Genomic DNA, 23,794 nt, shown 5'->3' on the forward strand with positions numbered 1-23,794 from the left:
AAATTCGCGACGTCTGGAACTGGTCACGAATGCCTGCGTCCGATGTATCTGTGACGTTCGACTTTTTGATCACATTTCACCAGCATATGCAAAATTGTCCTGGCTGCGTGCAGACAAACGCAGGGATTTCCATACACTCTGTCTCATCTACTGCCTTATAAATGTACACTGTCCCTCATATCTCTCCTCGTCCCTAACACTCATGACGGAACAACATGACAGAAACACACGTTCCCGTCACAATGAAATCCTCTCTGTTCCACTGCATCGCTCAGTCACCTTCTCCAAGTCCTTTACAGTAGCGGGAACCCGACTCTGGAATAACCTCCCTCGTTATGTTAGAGAACTTAAAAACATGTCCAGCTTCAAAAAACAGTTAATGACGTATCTTCTTAAGCAACAGTAATGCCTTCCTCTGTACATGAAAGCACTTCACCTCATTACTACCCTCTTTCCCCCTCCTTAAATCTCCCTTCCCAAAACCCGCTATACTAGTAAACATCTGCACCAAGATATTAATGTACATCTGCTCAAATCTTCATTACTATTGCCAAATTTTTCTCATGTTTATCATTATTATTTGATTTTTTTTACTGTTATTGTTATTGCTTTTATCACAATTTGTATGTATATCACCTGTTGTAAAAATACTGCCAGCATTTACTTTATTAGGTCTTCGTCAATACTCTTTATTCATATTGTCACTAGAGTAATCTAATATTCTTATTGAGGCGTTACTTTCGTTTTGCCTCAGGTTACAGTAGGAAGTAATTATGTTTTATATATCGAGATATAAGTTTTTCTTTGAGTGTCAGCAGCTTCAATACTTTGCTGGGTGAAAGGAATATTTGGCGCATTTGTTTATTTATTTTCATTATTTCACAAAGAGGTCACACGCCGTTAATATGTATACTCCTTGTTCCACCCTGTATGAGCGTGCATGGGTATGAGTGGAAGTCAAGTGTAGCGAGGGCATGGACCAAAGGGAACAGTTTAAGGGAATAGCAGTCATTGCCAACATTACAAGAACAACGGCAGGTAGGCCAGAGCAGCAAGCAAAGATGGAACCAGGCACGGGGGTAGGTTACAAAGTTGGTGCGGGGGTGAGGTGAGTCTCCCGACCACCGCGTCTGAATAGGAACGCTGGTCGGATTTCGGCGCGTGGAGAGCACTGTGGGGCCAGCCATGAGGCGGACCGGACGCGGGAGCACAGCAGCTCGCAGATTTGGTGAGATAGAAATGACGTAATATGGCTAAAACTTCACGACAGGGTATGCTCATAGCACGCATTCAACATACATGCCTTCATCGGTACAGGTTACGGTTTTAATTTATTTGCAATAGTTTTCTCTGAAATGTGTTTGTGAAATTTTGCTTTGTGGTAGTGAGCATGCAACAGGAACCATCAGTTCATGCAGCTATTTCCCGAGTTATAAGCTTCACTTTTAGCTCAATGGGTGCAGATTGCGTATCGGATGGTAGATAGAGAAATTTCTGTCGCGAAATTTAATTGTTTTTGGTACTTTCTTTGTGAGTTCAGTTCGCACTTCATTTCGGTGCCAATAGTAGATCATTTTTGCCCAGAATCTTTTCTCTGATAGAGGTTATCTACCGTCAGCAGTGGCCTACCTTACATTTCTAGTGGTGCAATTCATGTATGACGATAAGTGAGTCTTAAAGAATGAATGACGATTTTCCCGCTAAAGACGGTGTGGCCCTCTTATGTATTTTTGTGTTATTATGAAATTATGTGTCATATATGAAATTATTCGTGTAGTGTTTTCGTTTTGTCATTGTCCTACCCATGAGAGGTAACGCTGATTCAGACATAAGTTTTGTAACTAAAGAAAAATTGTAATGTGTCGGCTTCTAAAGTTTTCATCAAAGTAGAAAATAAATCTATTAAATGAGAGTCAGCATTTCAGTTAAGAAATATTCCCCCAGTCACCTGACACATGAAATGGGTAGGATGTATCTTATTCAGTTCGATTTTCTAAAGTTAATGAAGGACAGAAATAATCTGCAATGTGAATTTGGATAGGCTCCCAGCTGCTATAGTGACGGCTTTGAGTTCAACCACCCCAGAACGTGTTATCTTAGAGAAACTCGTAATAGTTTCCGTTGCGTACATTTCAAAAATAATTAATTTGTTTACCAAGTTAATCAAATAAGGGTTAAAATATAGATACCATTTCTTATGGGCCTTGTATATTAGCAGCCAGGACGCCAAGTCGAGTACAATTCTATGAGGTAATGCGAGGAGATGGCCACACAGAGTCAATATAAAATATATATATATATATAAAGAACCAACATACAGCCAACCAGCAGTCATATAGTATTACTTAAGCTATTGTCATGATGTAACTGTGATGTGTGAAATGCTGCATGTGTGAAACACTGTTCTGATGTAAGAGAGGGCCTGATGGCCGTAATCTGATCAGGTTAAATAAATAAATAAATAAATATTGTCTGCAAATGGTGTGATCCCTCCGGTAAGCATTTGTTCCATTGTTAAAATCCACGCTTCATCGACAGTGTTAAGTGGAAGGTGTGCCACAGCAGCACCCATGCGATGAAACAGTCTGACTTCCTCCGTATCCCTGTAGTCTTCCGTTAATCCCAGTTCCTGTATCTTCTTCCGCAGACACTAGTTAAAGAGAAAATTACAACCGGAAAGTTGTGTTTCAGGGAACACTGAATTCATTGCTTTAATTTTAGCCATTTCAAAATCTAACACTACAGTTTTTGGTGACCACCCAGGCATCTTAGATTTCAAGTCTGTCCTATGATTTCTGACTTTTGTCTGGCGGCAAAGCTACTATACTTCCGATGTCGACATGGATTGTGTACAATTGTTTGAACTGTTTCGAACAGCTGTCAAATGTCCCATCCATAAGCACAGTTCCATTTTCACAAAGAATTTTCTCTGCTTCTTCACGAGAAAATACTACAAGTCTCTTGCCTGGAACAGAGCCATCATCATCAATCTTCAAAAAACTATTACCTTCCGTTAATTTCAAAAGGTCTCAGCTAAGATGAATTTCCGAACTACAGCCAGGGTTCTCGGTCGTTCCAATAGCTCCTCTTCTGGCCTTACACAATTGAGTCTTGGAGCTGTCACAATTCGGAATATATGCCACGAATGCTAATGCTTTATCTTTCAAATCTTGAAATTCCTGCTTAAAAATTTGGGCTACAGGCAGTGTCTTTACTTCACGAACTCTTTTTCTGCAGTTATGTAGTCTTTTCTATATCTCCACATCTGTTTTGTCAGGTGGACAAGAATGTTGCTGTTGAGCAACGATTTCACCATTTGCAATTTTTAAACGGCCTTTGCACCTACTCCGTTCATAATTGACGCACATTCAGTTTGTATATTCTTCATTTTTCCTATAAATACGGTAGCGATGACCATCCTTCATAAGACACGGCCACCCTTTCGTTGTTGTTATCACTTCCATCGTTTACACTGCATAGGACAGAAGCCATATAGCAAAACGGACGGAACGAAAGCTATCGAAGACGACACAGTCTGAGAAACGGTGACAACTCCTGCACTGAGGGTGAGCGACTGGGGTAGGCAAGCAGTGGGGGAGGCTCAGTTCGCAAACTCCTCGTTAGGGAACCGGTTGCTAGGGTCAGCTTCGCTACCTGCTGCACCCTTGTAGGAAACCCCACGATAGGAAACCCCACGTAGCCGTCTCTGCAGTGCAACTACTGTCATATCATTAAAGGTACAAAGCACTAGTTTAACCTTTTGTTTTTCAATTGAACCTGTAAACAGAGATTTTAAAGTTAGAGAGTTTCTGCATTGTAATAAATCGTCTTTTTCAATCATGTGAAGCACTTTAAGTGTTGTGACTAATGCAAAACCTCCCTCCGTGCTCACACTGAAATCAGGAAAAAACAGAATCTGCTCCTTTTCACTTAACCAGTTGTTACAGATACAGTTTAAAAGATGAATTATATCCACAAAATAGAACAGTGGGCGATATAGAGAAGTTTGTGCAGAGTGACAATATGCTACCTTTACTTCTGGCGGAGTACTACAGTTAGATATTGGTTTCTATTAATTGAATTATTGTCTGCCACTAAATCAACCACCACAAATCAAGCTGCTTCTAATTGAAGAATACTTCTTTTATGTATAAGAAAAGTACATCAGCCTCCATTGTTTAAGGTAGGAGAATGTATACCACATCCATGTAAGATGAATCTAAAATTTTTGTCATAAAAACATAAGCACTGGTTAAACAGAGGTCTAGCGGTTCTAGGCGCACAGTCCGGAACCGCGCGACTGCTAAGGTCGCAGGTTCGAATCCTGCCTCAGGCATGGATGTGTGTGATGTCCTTAGGTTAGTTAGGTTTAAGTAGTTCTAAGTTCTTGGGGACTGATGACCACAGATGTTAAGTCCCATAGTGCTCAGAGCCATTTTTTTTGTTAAACAGAAACATTTGTGACTGTTGAAGGCACCACCTACAATATTCACACTTTCGTAATGAAGCTGGGATTTCAAATGTATTTTATCAATTAACAGAAGAAATGTTTTATTCTGTGTGGTGAATGTTCCAGCTTTCTGTGAGATATAATTCATAAGCTGATCACATTGTTTTTGAATGACCGGAGTAGTTAAAAACTTACTACAAAGCCTACACAGTGCAATTGGATTTGGGAAGGAAATAATGCCAGTGCTTCTGAGAAACTTACATCTACGTGGGCTAATAGTATTTACTAATGGCCACATACGCAGAGTCGCGTAATATCTAAGCTGAAATGAACTTTTACATTTCAGGAGTGAAACCTGTCCCTTTAAGAAATATATTTCAGTTTCCATTTCTGGCAACTTCTCGACTAAATTTTGCAAATTATCCTCACTGAACGACAGAAGACTATCAACAGGAACCTCATCTTTACTAGACACCAAATAAATTTCCTTAAGAGCATGACTGCCTGCGACTTATGGGGTCCCCTTGGGCTGATGTTGGCGTATTGGAAAAATATGAAGGCCATCCCAGTAACTTTGAAGGTGTAGCATCTGAAAAAGAAAAGCATAATATAGAATGAGATGTAACTAAACAACCAGCTTCCTCCTTATGACATTGTAATTTACAAATGCAGGCCTCTGCCTAACATTTCGTTCTTTATCTAATTTTTCTTAAGTGTCGACGATCCAGTGGTGTTGTTAACAGTTTGCCATTTCTTGGGTGGTACATACTTGTACTACTTAATATACTTTATTCGCTGAAATGCAGCTCACAGACCTTCAAAGAAGAGTACAGTTGGTTGGTAGAGATGTTATTAAAATGACAGTTGAGTGGGATTGTGTATTGGTTTCATTCGTAATAGATTTCGAGATAAAATCTATTATGCATTACGATTTATGTAACGGTATTGTAATAGTTAACAAAAACAACGATAGTTACAACTGAATGTTGACTGTGCATCCAATCTTATCTGTGAACAACCGAGATCAATTTCAGTGTTAGAGATTCATCAAACGGAAAATAAAAGACAGAAACATTAGGCCCATTTCCGTAATTGCCTCTGCAATTTGGCACCCACAACCTCCGTGGTATTCTGATAAGCGCTGTAACTTATTTAGCACAATCTAAATCGTAAACAGTCACTCGATCCGAAGCACAACACACCATGTGATACTTGCAAAAGACTAAAACGGTAGGCATCTTTCTAAAAGATTGAGAATTCTTACAACAGCCTCACAGTGCATTTACTCATTACTGAAATTTGTACTCAACAACATGGACCAGTTTAAAAACAACAGTGACATCCATGATTATAACACCAGATAAAAGAAATATTTATACTATCCTTTACTATCTTTGGCACAAGGGGGAAAATATGCTTCAATGAAAATTTTTGCTAAGTTAAAAGATGAAATCAAATGTCTGACAGACAGTGGTAATAGCTTCAAACATAATCTGAAATCATATCTCCTTGACATCTCCTTCTATACTGTAGATGAATTCTTGAATAGGAATAAACAAATCTATAAATATAGTATATGCATTTTGTGCCATTTAAGGGAATGGAGTAAATAATAGAAACGTTAATCTTTAACACTTTTATATATATATATATATATATATATATATATATATATATATATGTGTATATATATATATATATGTATATATATGTATACATATATTAAAAGTCTTGTTTCATATGTGCATTTCTTGTGCACTTGACGCTTTCCACATCATAGCGGCTACTGTACTGTGCGATCGATCAATGGAACACCCAACCAACTAACTACCTAACTAACAGAAAGCAAAAGTGTAGGATTATCTGTCGCTTCAATACAACAAAATCTGGCTTTATAGTATGCCAATGTTTGGTCTGCTTGATACCATCTGAGAACTTATGAAAGCCCTTCATATCTTCATTTTAGTTTTAGGCACATTATTTACATTACTAAAATTTGATACAACGGTCGGCACTCATGCCTTACATTTCCATCAACAGAGAGGCTGTCAACGTATGAAGATCAGCAACAATTTTAACTGTTGGGTTGGGTAATGTCTCAGTGTTGAGAGACTACACAGGAATTCGAAATATCTATGTCTCACTGTGTGGAAAGATAGTCGCAGACAACGACAGTAGGATTGCGGTGAGATGTTGAGGCTGAAGCCGATGGAGGTTTTCTTCTTGATCTCGTGTTTTCATTCAAAATTGACGCAGCGAACATACCGTGAGTGTGACTCTCTGTAATTCCGTTCCCATTTGTAACAAATATTTAACCTAGAGCTGTTTTGGGGGCACTATTTCTTGTTAAATGCCACCTTAGGTGCTCTGTTGTCTGATCCTGACCATCTGAAAACTAGTGAGCTGGGGTGACTTGTAGTAACGAAGACTTCGGACTTCTGGCAGGATACTCGGACAGTGGAGCCCGTCTGCACTCGATATAGGTTACGAAGCACATGTTTGTCCTGTCATAGCACCATGCTCAAGTGTGTGGGACCCATACCAGACAGCACTGATAGCAGCTACTGAATGTATACAGAGAAGGGCTGCACAAACTGTCACAGGTGTGGCTGACGCGCGGGAGAGTGTCACGCAAGTGTTGAAACAGCTCAGTCAGCAGACACTTGAAGAGACCCACAAGTTACCCCACGAGAGACGTTTATGATATTTCGCAGGCGGCTGCTGAGCGAGGAGTCCAGGGGCGCTCTCCAGCCACTACGCGTCACTGACATAAGGAGGCGAGTCAGGCTGGCCACAGCACGGAGACGCCTCAGCACTCGCCCTTAACGCACTCCTTTCACGAACGGAATGGGAAAAAATTCGAAACTTTTTACCGTGCCAAGTACACTCTGCCATGCAGTTCGCAGTGGTTTGCAGTGTAGTACGGGGATGTAGATGTGACGGTCGCGTAAGTGGACGATTTAATGTCACAGTTGTGTACAATCGCGAAACACATGCAGCCATAAATGGTAATATATTGCACTTTTCCAAAATACATTTTTACGTCTCTGTATGCCTTTTAGCATCTGGTAAGACGATCATGTATTCTCACCACCGTGCGTGATGTAACTGCTTGCTGATTCAGAGATACAAATGTGAATAGTAAGAAACATCTTACAAATATTTTTGGATGGGGTCCGCCTTTAGCAAAACACTACTTTGTTTCACATCCCAAACGTGTTTCATTACAGTTGCACATCATCAGCGGACTTTTATTTAATTGCTGTTAAACATAAAGAATGTTCTTTGCTATTAGTTTTTAATATCCTAATTACTACCTTTTGAAGAACACGTAAAGTTATATACTCATACCCTTTTACCACGTGGTGTGGTCTTCCTGAGGGATTATGTCTTTATAGTGCCTGTTTTCTTTCACTGTGTCATCTGCATGTTAATGTAGACGAATTATTTACCAAAAAATACTATTTGGAAATTGTTACAGTTATGCCTGAAAATAATTAGTTCTCTGTGGAAGTGTGTGTGTGTGTGTGTGTGTGTGTGTGTGTGTGTGTGTGAAGGGTAAGGGGGCGTGGGGGTTCTATAAGTTGCTTCTTAGAGCACGAGAACAGAGGTCCATTGCAGAGAACTGTGTATTCATTTATCACTTGTTTTCCTTCAACTGTGGCTTTCACAGTATTTGATAGTTTTCTTCAATTATTAGCTTTTTTTGGGGGGTGTGGGGGCTCTTGTTGCATTTGAGAATTTTCTAGTTAGTATTGATTTCTGTTGTGGGTATTTTTCTTGTCCATAATGTCTTCAGCAAATGTGGAGTGAGAGCTGTTATTTTTTAATGCTGATCTTTGTATCTGGTATTAAAGTTTTGCTTGTCTGTCCTATATAAACTGATTTGCAGTCCTGACATGTTACTTGGTAAAAACGAATGTGTTGTCCTTAGGTTTCCCTGTGTTGAGCTGTCTGCCCTGTAGGCTATTTTTAGCCATTGTCTTTTGAGTATGTTCCCAATTCTGTGGGCTGTTCTGTTGTTGTAGGTAAGAGTGAACCAATTGTTTATTGTTGTTGGTGTTTCTTGTTCATCTGTCCTCGTATGTGTGTTCTTTGTGTTTGTAAGTTGGTGAGAATGCTTTTGTTTTTGTGTGTTGTGCGTCCTTTTCGAATGTGTTTTCATTTTGTTGTTCAGTGTATCTATAGTGTTTGTATCGTATCAGTTCTGTACAGCTATTTGTCTGATTGTCTGTTGTTCATTGTTATAGTTGTCTTCAGTGAGTGGGGTTTTGTTCAGGGTGTGCGGTATTTACTGGAAACCGACTAGTTTGTGTGCAATCGGATTATTAGAATATTTGTGAATGGCTGTGCTGGTGGTGTTCACTTTCCTGAATAAGGAGAATTGGTGCTGCTTGTTGCGCCTATATACTGTGAAGTCAAGGAAATTTAACATTTGGTCGTTTTCTGTTTCCATGGTGAATGTCTCTAATTTTATGTTCGTGGTCTTTTGGCGAGATACACGTAGGGAAAGGCAGTGTATTGATTGACTCTTCTAGCAATGGATGCTCTCGGAACATTAACACTAGACCGTGACGTGACGCAGAACGCCTCTTTTGCAGCGCCTGCTGCAGGAATTGGCTGAGGATCTCACAGACACTTTCCCGCTCACTAAACGAACCTGTGACGAAATGTGCTGCTCTTCTCTTTTTCCTCTATCAGTTCTGTCTGGTACGGATCCCACACTAATGAGCAGCATTCTAATATTGATCGAACGACTGTTTCGTACGTTACTTCTTTTGTCGGTGTATTACATCTCCTGTGGATTGTTTCAATGAATCACAGTCTGGGAATCTGGCTTGCCTCCTTTCTACGAGCAGTTTATCTTTGCAGATCGCTGGAGCAACTAAGATTATGTTGCAACAGGAGGAAAGCGCAGGTCATTCCAGTTCCAGGAAGGGTCATACGACAGATGCACGTGATTACAGGCTTATACGGCTGAAAGCAAGGGGAAACTACAGCCGTAATTTTTCCCGAGGGCATGCAGCTTTACTGTATGATTAAATGAAGATGGCGTCCTCTTGGGTAAAATATTCCGGAGGTAAAATAGTCCCCCATTCGGATCTCCGGGCAGGGACTACTCAGGAGGACGTCGTTATCAGGAGAAAGAAAACTGGCGTTCTACGGATCGGAGCGTGGAATGTCAGATCCCTTAATCGGGCAGGTAAATTAGAAAATCTAAAAAGGGAAATGGATAGGTTAAAGTTAGATATAGCGGGAACTAGTGAAGTTCGGTGGCAGGAGGAGCAAGACTTTTGGTCAGGTGAATACAGGGTTATAAATACAAAGTCAAATAGGGGTAATGCAGGAGTGGGTTTAATAATGAACAGCAAAATAGGAATGTGGGTAACCTACTACAAACAGCATAGTGAACGCATTATTGTGGCCAAGATAGACACGAAGACCACGTCTACTACAGTAGTACAAGTTTATATGCCAACTAGCTCTGCAGACGACGAAGAAATTGATGAAATGTATGAGGAGATAAAAGAAATTATTCAGATAGTGAAGGGAGACGAAAATTTGATAGTCACGGGTGACTGGAATTCGAGAGTAGGAAAAGGAAGAGAAGGAAACATAATAGGTGAATATGGATTGGGGCTAAGAAATGAAAGAGGAAGCCATCTGGTAGAATTTTGTGCAGAGCATAACTTAATCATAACTAACACTTGGTTCAAGAATCATGAAAGAAGGTTGTGTACATGGAAGAACTCTGGAGATACTAAAAGGTATCAGATAAATCATATAATGGTAAGACAGAGATTTAGGAACCAGGTTTTAAATTGTAAGACATTTCGAGGGGCAGATGTGGACTCTGATTACAATCTATTGGTTATGAAATGTAGATTAAAACTGAAGAAAATGAAAAAAGGTGGGAATTTAAGGAGATGGGACCTGGATAAACTGAAAGAACCAGAGGTTGTACAGAGTTTCAGGGAGAGCATAAGGGAACAACTGACAGGAATGGAGGAAAGAAATACAGTAGAAGAAGAATGGGTAGCTTTGAGAGATGACATAGTGAAGGCAGCAGAGGATCAAATAGGTAAAAAGACGAGGGCTAGTAGAAACCCTTGGGTAACAGAAGAAATATTGAATTTAACTGATGAAAGGAGAAAATATAAAAATGCAGTAAGTGAAGCAGGCAAAAAGAAATACAAACGTCTCAAATATGATATCGAGGAAGTACAAAATGGCTAAGCAGGAATGGCTAGAGGACAAATGTAAGGATGTAGAGGCTTATCTCACTAGGGATAAGATATATACTGCCTATAGGAAAATTAAAGAGACCTTTGCAGAACTGAGAACCACTTGCATGAATATCAAGAACTTTGATGGAAATCCAGTTCTAAGCAAAGAAGGGAAATCAGAAAGGTGGAAGAAGTATCTAGAGGGTCTATACAAGGGCGATGTACTTGAGGACAATATTATGGAAATGGAAGAGGATGTAGATGAAGATGAAATGGAAGATATGATACTGCGTGAAGAGTTTGACAGAGCACTGAAAGATCTGAGTCGAAACAAGGCCCCCAGAGTAGACAACATTCCATTAGAACTACTGACAGCCTTGGGAGAGCCAGTCCTGACAAAACTCTACCATCTGGTGAGCAAGATGTATGAGACAGGCGAAATACCCTCAGACTTCAAGAAGAATATAATAATTCCAACCCCAAACAAAGCAGGTGTTGACAGATGTGAAGATTACCGAACTATCGGTTTAATAAGTCACAGCGGCAAAATACTAACTCGAATTCTTTACAGACGAATGGAAAAACTGATAGAAGCCGACCTGGCGGGAGATCAGTTTGGATTCCGTAGAAATGTTGGAACACGTAATACTGACCCTACGACTTATCTTAGAAAAAGATTAAGGAAAGGCAAACCTACGTTTCTAGCATTTGTAGACTTAGAGAAAGCTTTTGACAATGTTGATTGGAATACTCTCTTTCAAATTCTGAAGGTGGCAGGGGTAAAATACAGGGAGCGAAAGGCTATTTACAATTTTTACAGAAACCAGGTGGCAGTTATAAGAGTCGAGGTGTATGAAAGAGAAGCAGTGGTTGGGAAGGGAGTGAGACAGGGTTGTAGCCTATCCCGAGGTTATTCAATCTGTATATTGAGCAAGCAGTAAAGGAAACAAAAGAAAAGTCCGGAGTAGGTATTAAAAGCCATGGAGAAGAAATAAAAACTTTAAGGTTCGCCGATGACATTGTAATTCTGTCAGAGACAGCAAAGGACTTGGAAGAGCAGCTGAACGGAATGGACAGTGTCTTGAAACGAGGGTAAAAGATGAATATCAACAAAATCAAAACGAGGATAATGGAATGTAGTCAAATTTACTCGGGTGATGCTGCGGGATTAGATCAGGAAATGAGACACTTAAAGTAGTAAAGGAGTTTTGCTATTTGGGGAGCAAAATAACTGATGATGGTCGAAGTAGAGAGGATATAAAATGTACAATGGCAATGGCAAGGAAAGCGTTTCTGAAGAAGAAAAATTTGTTAACATCGAGTATAGATTTAAATGTCAGGAAGTCGTTTCTGAAAGTATTTGTATGGCGTGTAGCCATGTATGGAAGTGAAACGTGGACCATTAATAGTTTAGACAAGAAGAGAATAGAAGCTTTCGAAATGTGGTGCTACAGAAGAATGCTGAAGATTAGATGGGTAGATCACATAACTAATGAGGAGGTATTGAATAGAATTGGGGAGAAGAGGAGCTTGTGGCACAACTTGACTAGAAGAAGGGATCGGTTGGTAGGACATGTTCTGAGACATCGAGGGATCACCAGTTTAGTATTGGAGGGCAGCGTGGAGGGTAAAAATCGTAGAGGGAGACCAAGTGATGAATACACTAAGCACATTCAGAAGGATGTAGGCTGCAGTAGGTACTAGGAGATGAAGAAGCTTGCACAGGATAGAGTAGCATGGAGAGCTGCATCAAACCAGTCTCAGGACTGAAGGCCACAACAACAACAATAACAACAACAACTATCATTTATGTCGATCTGCTGAAAATGTATGGGACAAGTTCACCGGACATGGACCTTGTCGTTCTTGGGTAACGAAAATATCTTCTATAAAATTGCAGACGGTTTCCACAAACAGGAAGTTTGCGAAACTCAGCTCGCGCTGTTCCCCCACAAGACATCGGCCCTCAGCTTCATGCCGTGTTTGTTGACTGCCAGAAGGCATTTGACACCGCCCCGCACTGCCGTTTGGTGAGAAATGCGAGCTTAGCGGGTATCGCATTAGATTTGACACAGGCTACAAGATTTCCTTACGGACAGAACTCAACACGTCGCTCTTAACGAAACAAAATGGAAATGTAACGGTTATTTCTGCAGTACCCCAAGGAAGTGTCAGAGGCCTTTTATTTAGATAGTATGTAAACTGTGTAGTAGGACGCATCGCGTGGCGTTTATGTCACATCCTGGCCGGCGTTTATTACATTTTTTTGCTGTGTTTCAATGCGCGGTATAGGAAGATTTTGCTCCAAGATGTGAGTCTTTTTATATTTACTGCTTAAATACTAATACACAGCTACAGCGGTGCTGGTGACGTTACTTGTAGCGAAAACATTTTAGTAATAATAATTTCAGTATCATTCAATTCTTTAGGAAATGCTACTTACAAATTTTACTTGCTGTCAGTGCTTGTTGATGGCACTTATGGACCGAGGGATAGGCGCCAAACTCTTAAGACAGCTGACGACTGGTCTACGATCGGTCTGCAAAGCGGCAACACGCGAACTAGAGTGAGAAGTGCATCTCCACATAAAGGCAGAGTTAATTGTTTCATTTGTGTGTACGATCTCACGCTGATTCTAGGATCGTTGAAGCATTTTTTACACGTTAGCGATGCTCGGGACCTAATGCTTATTGAGCAGGAATCTTGTTATGGATGTTAACGACAGACTGGCTTTAGATATCGTCTTTTTAACTTTGGGATTGGTGAAATAAAACAAAATTAGTCGCCATCCTAACATTTTAAGATGCTTGTCATGCTTAGCATTTAATCCTACAGAATAGTCACATGATTATGGACTGTTTACGGTTAGAGCGCTAAAGCGCGCGAAAAGTGGACGAGAAACCGACTGGGGCAACTCTTACGAGACGCGAGGTAAGAAAGTAGACTAAAAATCAGTTACGAGAAGTGTGTCGAGGACGCACCGGTCTTTCATATGTAAATCACACGTAGCAGCACTGTGCGTCCCCATGTACGTCTTGTGGCAGTCATCAAAGGCACACGATTCTGCCTTTGGCGCCGAAACCCCATATCGATGATGCTTGGTTGAACGGTTCGCACACTGACACTTGTTGATGCCCCAGTATTGGTGTCTGCAGCAATTTTCGGAAGTTTTGTAATTCTGTCACGTTGAATGATTCTCTTTAGTCGACGTTGGTTCCGTTCTTGTAGGATCTTTTACTGGCCGCAGCGATGTCAGAGATTTGATGTTTTAATTTTAATTTTGATAACTAACAGACTCAGTTGCACCGTTTGCCTTGAATTTACGTAGGTTTCAGTAGGGGTAACCCAACCTTCTTCAGAATAACAGTAACTACCGTCTTCACACAGTGGACATCGTCAAGCTAAAACTACAAATCCATAAATTAATACACTGAAACCTAGGTGAATTCTAGGCAAACTGTGCAACTGATGCTGTTAATAATTAAAATTAAAATTAATACTTAAACAGTTGCTGACCAGGCCGCGAAATGTTGACGGTATTTAAATTTGATGTTTTACCGGATTCCTCATATTCACGGTACACTCGTGAAATGTTTGTACGGAAAACTCCCCACTGCATCGCTACCTCGGAGGCGGTTCATCCCATCGCTCGTGCGCCGACTATAACATCATAGCAACCGCGCCAGTCTCTTGTTGTCTTACATACGAGATGCCGACCGCTGCCCCGTATTCTACCTGTTTACATACGTCTATATTTGAATACGCATGCCTACACCAGTTTCTTTGGAACTGCGGTTATCCCATCAGACATTATGTCTGTTTTTGTAATCGTCAGCTCTCTGGCTCTGAGCGCTATGGGACTTAACATCTTAGGTCATCAGTCCCCCAGAACTTACAACTAATTAAACCTAACTAACCTAAGGACATCACAATCATCCATTCCCGAGGCAGGATTCGAACCTGTCGCGCGGTTCCGGACTGAGGGCCTAGACTCTCTTAAGAGGTTGGCGCCTACCCTTCGGTCCGTCAATTCCATTAATAAGCCCTGACAGCAACTAAAATTTGTACTTAGCAATTCCTGAAGAATGAGTGATTTTGAAATTCTTATTAACTTGTTCTCGCTGCAAGTAACGTCATCAGCACCGCTGTAGCTGTTTATTAATATTCATGCAGTAAATGTAGGTGATGAAAGACTCGGTTCTTGGAGCAAAATCTTCCTATACCGTGCATTAAAACACAGCAACAAAAATGTAATAAACATCGGCAGGGATGTGACATGAACGTTACATCAAGCATCCTACTACACCATTTACATACTTTGTAAACAGCAAAGGCCTATCACACTTCCTTGTGGCACTGCAGAAATAAGCGTTACATCTGTCCATTTTGTTCCGTTAAGAGCGACGTATTGAGTTCTGTGTACTTTGGAAAAGCGTCGTGTATTACCGTTGATGGCTGCATATGTCACGCGATTGTACAAAACTGTGCTATTAAATCGTCCACTTAGGCAACGTCTTTACAGGCTCCAAATCCACCGTTATGTCTATATCTACATCCCCATACTACATCTACACGGATACTCTGCAATTCACACTTACGTGCCTGGCACAGGTTCATCGAATCATTTTCCTACTAATTCTCTACCATTCCACTATCGAATGGCGCGTGGGAAAAAGGAACACCTAAATCGTTCTGTTCGAGCTCTGATTCCTCTTATTTTATTATGATGTTCATTTCGCCCTACGTAGGTGGGTGTCAACAAAATATTTTCGCATTCGGAAGAGAAAGTTGGTGATTGAAATTTCACAAATAGATATCGCCGCAAAGAAAACCGCCTTTGTTTCAGTGACTGCCACCCCAACTCGCGTACCATATCAATGACACCCCTACAGCGCGATAACACGAAACGAACTGTCCTTCTTTGCACTTTTTCGATGTCCTCCGTCAATTCTACCTGGTAAAGATCCCATACCGTGCAGCAATATTCCAGCAGAGGACGGACAAGTGTAATGTAGGCTGTCTCTTTAGTGGGTTTGTCGCAGCTTCTAAGTGTTCTGTCAACAAAGTACAGTCTTTGTTTCGCCTTCCGCCCAACATTATCTATATGGTCTTTCCAATTTAAGTTGCTGGTAATTGTAATTCCTAGGTATTTAGTCGCATTGACAGTCCTTAGATTCGTGCGATTTATCATATACCAAAAATTTATCGGATTTCTTTTAGTACCCACGTGGATGATCTCGTACTTTTCTTTGTTTAGTGCCAATTGTCACTTTTCGCACCATACATAAATTCTCTGTAGATCATTTTGTAATTGGAATAGATCGTCTGATGATTTTACTAGACGGTAAATTACAGCGTCATCGGTTAACAATCTAAGGGAGCTGATCAGATTGTCACCTACTGGCAGATCATTTATGTAAATAGGGAACAGCAGGGGGCCTATGACACTACGTTGCGGAACACCAGATGTCAACTCTGTTCTACTCGATGATTTACCGTCTATAATTACGGACTGTGACCTCTATGAGAGGAAATCACGAATCCAAACTGAGACGATACTCTATATGCAAGCAATTTGATTAATAGTCGCTTGTGAGGAACGGTATCAAAAGCCTTCTGGAAATCTAGGAATATGGAATCGATCTGAGATCCCTTGTCGACAGCACTCATTACTTCATGGGAATAAAGAGCTAACTGTGTTGCACGAGAACGATATTTCTGAATCCATGTTCGTTATGTATCAATAAGTCATTTTCTTCAAGGTGATTCATAATGTTCGAGTACAGTGTACACTCCAAAATCTTACTGCAAATGGAGGTCAGTGATACAGGTCTGTAATTGTGGGTTACTCCTATTTCCTTTCTTTAATATTGGTGTGACCTGTGCTACTTTCCAGTCTTTAGGAGCAGACCTTTCGTCAAGTGAGCGGTAGTATATGATTGCTAAGAAAGGCGCTATTGTGTCTGCATACCTGCTTGGTATACCATCTGGACCTGAAGACTTGCCTTTCTTAAGTGATTTGAGTTGTTTCGCAACGCCTAAGATATCTACTTTTATTTCACTCATGCTAACAGCTGTTCTTGTTTCGAATTCTTGAATATTTACTTCGTCTTCTTTCGTGAAGGAATTATGGAAAACTGTATTTAGTAACTCCGCTTTAGTGGAACCATCATCGGTAACATTTCCATCGCGATCGCGCAGTGACGGTATTGACTGTTTTTTGCCACTGGTGTACTTTACATACGACCAGAATCTCTTTGGGTTTTCTACCATGTTTTGAGGCAATATTTCTCTGCGGAAACTATTAAAGGCATCTCGCATTGTTGTCCACAGTAAATTTCGAGCTTCCGTGAAACTTAGCCACTATCGGGGATTTTGCATTCTTCTGAATTGGCATGCTTTTTTCGTTGCTTCTGCAGCAGTGTTCTGACGAGTTTTGTGTACCATGGTGGATCAGTCCCGTCTCTTATTAACTTATGCGGTATGAATTTATCTACTGCGGTCGATAGTGTATCTTTGAATTTGAGCCATATCTGGTCTACACTTACGAAATTAGCTTGCGAGGAATGGAGACTCTCTATTAGGAAGGCATCAAGCGAATTTTTATCTGCGTTTATTTTTAGAGGTTTTGGTTGATATGGTTCTGAGCCTCGCTACCATGACCTTGTGTTCACTAGTCCCTGTATCCTTCATGACCCTCTCTATTACATCAGGATTATTTGTGGCTAGCAGGTCAAATGTGTTTTCGCAACCATTTACGATTCGTGTGGGCTCATCAACTAATTGTTCAAAGTAATTCTCAGAGAAAGCATTTAGTACAATTTCTGAAGATGTTTTCTGTCTACCATCGGCTTTCAACATGTATTTTCACCAACAAATCGAGGGTAGATTGAAATCTCCACCAATTATAACTGTATGAGTGGGGTACTAATTTGTAATGTGAGTCAAGTTTTCTTTGAAGCGTTCCGCTATTATATCACTTGAGTCGGAGGTCGGTAGAAGGAGTGAATTATTATTTTGGTACAGCTGTTGAGTATAACCTCTACCCATAGTAATTCGCAGGAATTATCTATTTCAACTTCACTACAAGATAAACTACTACCAACAGACACAAACAGACCACCACCTACTTTATTTAATCTATACTTTCAGAACACGGTTTGCGCCTCTGTAAAAATTTCGGCAGAATTTATCTCCGGCTTTGGCCAGCTTTTTGTTCCTATAACGATTTCAGCAAACCACTATGAAGTGCATGGTAGAGGGTACTTGGCACGGTAACAAGTTTTGAAATTTTTTCCCTTTCCGTTCGCGTACGGAGTGCGTTAAGGGCGAGTGCTGAGACGTCTCCGTGCTGTGGCCGGCCTGACTCTGCCTTCAGCCTCCTTACGGCTTTTCGGTCAAAAAATCGATTTTTCAAAAACATTGTTTTTTGATATAAGCAGTTTAATCTATGTTGTTTGTGAATTTTATCACGCTAGTAGCTTTAAAAATGCCTTTAAATTGTTAAACTGATTAATTCTTCACTTGGGGCCTCTCCCACCTTTTCTGAGATTTGGGAAACTGCTTCCTTCAGCGGAATTCTTTTCAGTGTGAAGGCTATTTTCTTTCTATATTTTGGCTGACATCTATATCTCTGGCTGACATCTACATCTTTGCCTGAAAGCTTTCTTGCAGTGGTTTATGTACGTTTCGACTATACTAACATATATTAGTGGGTGGACGCTTGAATTTGCAAACCTTTACGTGGAAGTTAAGATTTATGCATAATGTTGGTGGAAAAACTGTGTTTGGGTGACGCAGATTTAATGGAAATCGGTTTACCAACAAAAAAGAGGAAGCAGCTCGAAATGAAGAACATAAGCTCTCAGCTTCAGCATCGGAACTTGGGACAGGAGAATTGTACAGGTGCGTGGATGATGTTGATATCGATTCCACTGGATTCAGACTTATTGATTTAGAGCTTCTATGCCAGGCTATAAAGTTTCATGTTCGTGTGTTTGCTGTAAAAATACGCAATGCATGATTGTTGCTGGAGAAAGAAGAGTGGGAACAGCTTGTGACTTTAAATTAATTTGTAATTCGTGTGGCTATGAATTTTCATTTTCCTCCTCCAAGAAAACTGACACTGGTACCTATGAAAGTAATTTTAGGTTAGCATATGCTCTGATATGCATTGGACAGGGCAGGGAAGGAGGTAATTTATTGTGTGGTTTTCTGAACCTGCCTCCACCTTGTGCAAGGCGCGAAATTTAAATAAAGAAATGTCTGATGTTGTGTGAGATACTGCTACAATTTCTATGGAGACAGCAGTGCAGGCACTGGTGGAAACAATCCAGATAGATCCTTGAGTAGATGTTCATGACAGTGAATCTCCTACAAATGTTAATGATCAGTGTGTGTTTGTAGATGGGACCTGAATGCACATATCTCCATGGAGTTGCATCTGTTCTTGCTATTGACTCAGGTACAGTTTTAGATGTAGAAATTACGTCTAAATACTGCCATCAGTGTGCAACAAAGAAAATATCCAACAATGAAAGTGAGAAACTGTGGCAAGAAAAGAATGCAGTAGCATGCTCTAAAAATTATAGTGGCTCAAGTGGGGGCATGGAAGATGCTGCAGTTGTGAGGATGTTCTCCAGATCTGAGGACCAGTATGGTGTTAGATATACTAAATACCTTGCTGATGGCGACTTCTCTACGTTCACAGCTGTAACAGATATAAAGCTGTACAATACAACAACAGTAAAGTTGGAATGTGATGACCACATCCAAAAGAGGCTTGGTGGTAGGCTTCGTCGCTTGCTGAAAGAGAAGAGAGGTGAAGTACTTGAGGATGGAAAACCACTAGGGGGAAAAGGCATGGTTACTCTGAAAGAAACTGATTCTCTACAGTTATATTATGGGAGAGCTATCAGAAAAGGTACACATAATTTAGAGGCAATGTGGCGTGCAGTGTGGGCAATTTTTTTCCACAAACTATCCAGTGACCAAACACCAATGCACACTCTGTATCCGAAAGACGATAGGTGTAAGTTCAACAACAGCAACGAGATGTATTCACATAAACATGTAGTGGTTAATAAAAAAAAGAAAATGAGAAGAAAAGAAAAAGAAAGGGTTGAAAATGTGGGAAGAAATGGTGAATAAAATGGGGGTTTCAAAATCGTTATTGACCGTGAAAAAGGGAAAGAATGAATTGCAAATCGGACTTCGTATTACAGAAAAGTTATCGGACTTCGTGATTCGGAAAAGCTATTGTTGAGTGGTTCTTGTGGCGTTTCTGAGCAAAAGTCAAACAATTTCCACTACAAAAATTATTTGAAGGAGAGCAGAGAATAAGAAAACGTGATTAACAGGAGGAAAGGGCGTAGATAAGAGTTGATCCTTTACCATGTTAACATGTCTTCTCTTCTGCAGCGTCCAGGTCTTTAAAAATCTCCTACTTCATTTCGGCGTGAAAAGTAGTAGCTGCTCCGTAATCTTGCAATCGTCCAGTAATCACTAATTTATACAAATCAAAATCATCTTGATACCGAATGCAAATTATTTTACGTTGCTACTTCCCTCCTCCGAATTTCATACCAACTTCCACAATACCTCTGCACATCAATGAGTTTTTTCGTCTTAATCCAACCAAGAATAGCTAATAAGTAAGTTAAGCTTCCGCTCTCAAAGACAAAAGCGGGTAGCAAAACGGAAGGAGTTAAAATTTTTTGTACCTTCATATTCTTATTTTCTCTGCCGTCGAGAGCTCATACCGCTGTGACGGTGTAATTTATGTCTGAGGGAACGAGTGTAGCGCGGCGAAATTCAAAGTCCCGCTACAAACCCTCACTACCAGAACCAGTTATGAATTCAATGAAGCCCACATTCAGGTTTCTTGCCAACCCTGGTTTATTGAGGAAGTGTCTTCATGGAAAGACACAAAATTTAAATGAAATCCTCACTAATTTAATTTGTATTGGATGCTCAAAAAGGTCATTCTGCAGACTTGAAGCACTAAAAATAGGTGTCTATGATGCCGTTTTATGTTACAATAACGGAAATAATGGCAGAATTGAAGTACTGAAGAGAGTTGGTTTAGATCCAGGAACGTTTACAACAAAAGCATTCTACACCATCGACGAGAGCAGGGTCAAGAAAGCTAACAGATGAGTGTCTTACCGGCAAATACAGGGCAGTCAGATTCGAGCAGGAGAGAAGAGAAACCTGGAGTACGAGTATCAGTATGGAGAATAAAATTTTCAGATTAATTGCATGATTAGAATTTGAGTTATGGCTTTTTATGAAGAGGACAATAAAAAAATAAAATTATGTTCAGTGTCAAAATATTAATTTTGCATATTTATTATTTTTCCGTTAAAACAAAGCTCTTTTGCTTTACACATGAAAAATTTTGGGTTTGTACATTAATAAATACGGCTACAATGATTTTTTAAATAAGTGTTTACAGTTTCCGTTACATACCCCCTTAATAGTCACCTGCGAAATGTCGTAAGTGGCCTCTCGTGGGGTAACTTGCGGCTCTCTTCAAGCACCTGCCGATTGAGTTGTCTCAACACTTGCGTGACACTCTCCTGTGGGTCTGCCACACGTGTGACAATACGTGCTGCCCTTCTCTGTATAAGTTCAGTAGCCTCTATCGGTGCTGTCTGGTATGGGACCCACCACTTGAGTATCGTGCTATGACGGGACACACAAGTGTTTCCTAACCAACATCGACTGCAGACTGGCTCCACAGTCCGAGTGTCCTGCCAGAGGTCTGAAGTCATTGTGACTGCATTTCACCCCAACTCTCTAGTTCTCAGTTCGTCAGTATCAGATAACGGATCAACTAAGATGACATGTAACAAAAAAGAGTGCCACCAAAACAGCTTTGGGTAAAAATTTTGTTGCAACCGCGAACGGGATTTCGGACACTCACGCTCACGGTATTTCTGCTGCGTCAAATTTGAGTAAAAATGGAGTATTAGGACGGAAATCTCCATCGGCTTCTGCCGCACCATCTGACTGCAGTCCTACTGTCGATATCTCTCTGTCCGCACAGTGAGACATCAATATTTCGCATTCCTGTGTGATCTCTTAACGCTGGGACATTACGCGCCGCGACAGATATAGTTATTGCTGATCTTCATACGATGAACGGCCTCTCTGTTCATGAAAATGTAAAGCATGAGTGCCGACCGCTGGATCAAGTTGACGTAAAGTAAATACCTGTGCCTAAAAGTCAACAGCGAATATGAATGGCCATCTTAAGTACTCAGAGTGCGTCAAGCTGACCAAACATTGGCATATTATAAAGTCGGGGGTGCCATTGGTTTGTTCTAATAGAAGCTACAGATATTCCTACACTTTTGCGCTCTGTTGTGATAAATACTGACGGGAGAATGTAGTTAGTAGAAGTGAAACCACAAATCTTGGTACAGGTATGTTCCCATTAACAATAAACCAATGAAAGGTCTTACTTGACGTTATTGATATCTTGGAAAACTTCGCCAGAAAGAACAATGATCGTTCACAGCAGACTACTTGCTACTCATAACCATTTATTTGAAAAATAAGGTAAATGTTTTTTAAGAAACTGAAAGTAGCAACGTTAATTTTTTGTGTGAGGAAGTGAAATAAATGGGCGTGCAAAAGAAACAGTATAGATACTTGCTAGATTCTATTATGTTTTGAAGTATTTTATTTTCAATATCACCACGAGTTTAAAAAGAGCACACACTGTTTTGTGCTACCACATCCTAATACACTGCATAAGATCTCTCCTCATTTTGAAACGCACCCAGCAGGTAAGGAGCTGGGTGGCAATTTTCTGTTGTATACAAAGCAGAAGATTCGTATCCTTTGTGAATGAAATCATGTTGTTTCACTAATAGTTGACGAAATTATCTTGACGCCTTATTTGCACTTCACGGGAGATAACATTTTGGAAACTGGTTCAGTTCTAAAAATGCACTAGGCTCTGGTTTTTATCCTTACAGCGAGAAACATAAATGGTGAAGAACTCTTCACTCTAATTAAGAAAATAGTTTCTAGACTACATGCAATTGGTTATAATTATCTTGTGTTGTTAGTGACGAGAATTCAATTGAAGGGGCCACATTCTCTGCTTCCTTTCCTCAACTGTCAATAGTTTACAAACACCACTGTGATGAATCACAACCCCTCTTAAAGTTTTATTTTTTTCGCATATTAAAATGTGTCAGAAACAACTGAATCGATAAAAAAGATACTGATGAGGCAATAAAGTAACTACAGTTTTAAACAGATTCAAAAAGTATACAACTGGTTATGGCCAAGTTCTCTGCCGTTAAAAAGCTACATGATGCAGGGTGTATACAGATAATAAAATCTGCCAATCAACTTAAAAGTATCATTATAAAAGCCACCTAGAGCGACCAAATGTCAAACCTGTGCTTAATAGTTTCAATGAGATGACTGTTCAAGGTTTCTTAGCCTTGAGGGGACATCATCTTACTAAGTTCTGGGAGCACTGCTAAACTCATCAAAATTAATTTACACATGGCGGAAGATTTTAAATTTTACCTCACCTGGTAGAGATAGCCATTTCAATAATGCTCTTCAGTAACCACTTTCTAGAAAAAGTGACGAAAATATCAGATATTTAGAAAGATTTTTATCGTTGTTGGATATACAGACATATTGTCCTGAGTGCACATTTGGATTATCCAATAACACACATTTGGCCATATCAGATACCATTCACAGTCTAGAAATGACCAAGTATTGCAGTGAGGAAGTGCCAGGAAAGGTTCAGGTAGCTACTCTAGAAGCGAGATTTGGAAAACATCGAACAATGGCAGGATCTCAACGCTTGTTTTCTTGAGACAGGGATTTGATATTCAAATTAAAGCTAAGAATTCAGACCTGGCTGCCCTTGAAAATTCTGACATGTGCTCTTGAAGAAGTTGGAACAGATTCAGATTCTTTTTAAACTGACTGTGTAGTTGATAAGGCATTACCTCCACTCCCACCAACTTTGACAGTGAAATGGATTTCAGTGAGGAACATATTCAGTCTGTTCAGGAATACTTGACTATTTTCACATACTTGTCAGGGTTTTATACCAGATCTGTTCTTAAGAAGCTGA

General features: G+C 40.2%; 1 protein-coding gene across 1 annotated transcript in view; it reads left to right on the forward strand.

Moving 5' to 3' along the window:
* The first annotated feature begins 974 nt into the window (after positions 1–974).
* LOC124553240 (RNA-binding protein 25-like) overlaps positions 975–23,794 on the forward strand; it is a 98,615-nt gene continuing 75,795 nt past the window's right edge. The window contains exon 1 of the mRNA XM_047127129.1: positions 975–1,108. Coding sequence (XP_046983085.1) covers positions 975–1,108 — 134 coding nt within the window. The remainder of the gene's footprint in view (positions 1,109–23,794) is intronic.

Source organism: Schistocerca americana, chromosome 11, assembly GCF_021461395.2.
Source record: "Schistocerca americana isolate TAMUIC-IGC-003095 chromosome 11, iqSchAmer2.1, whole genome shotgun sequence".
Taxonomy (NCBI): Eukaryota; Metazoa; Arthropoda; class Insecta; order Orthoptera; family Acrididae; genus Schistocerca; species Schistocerca americana.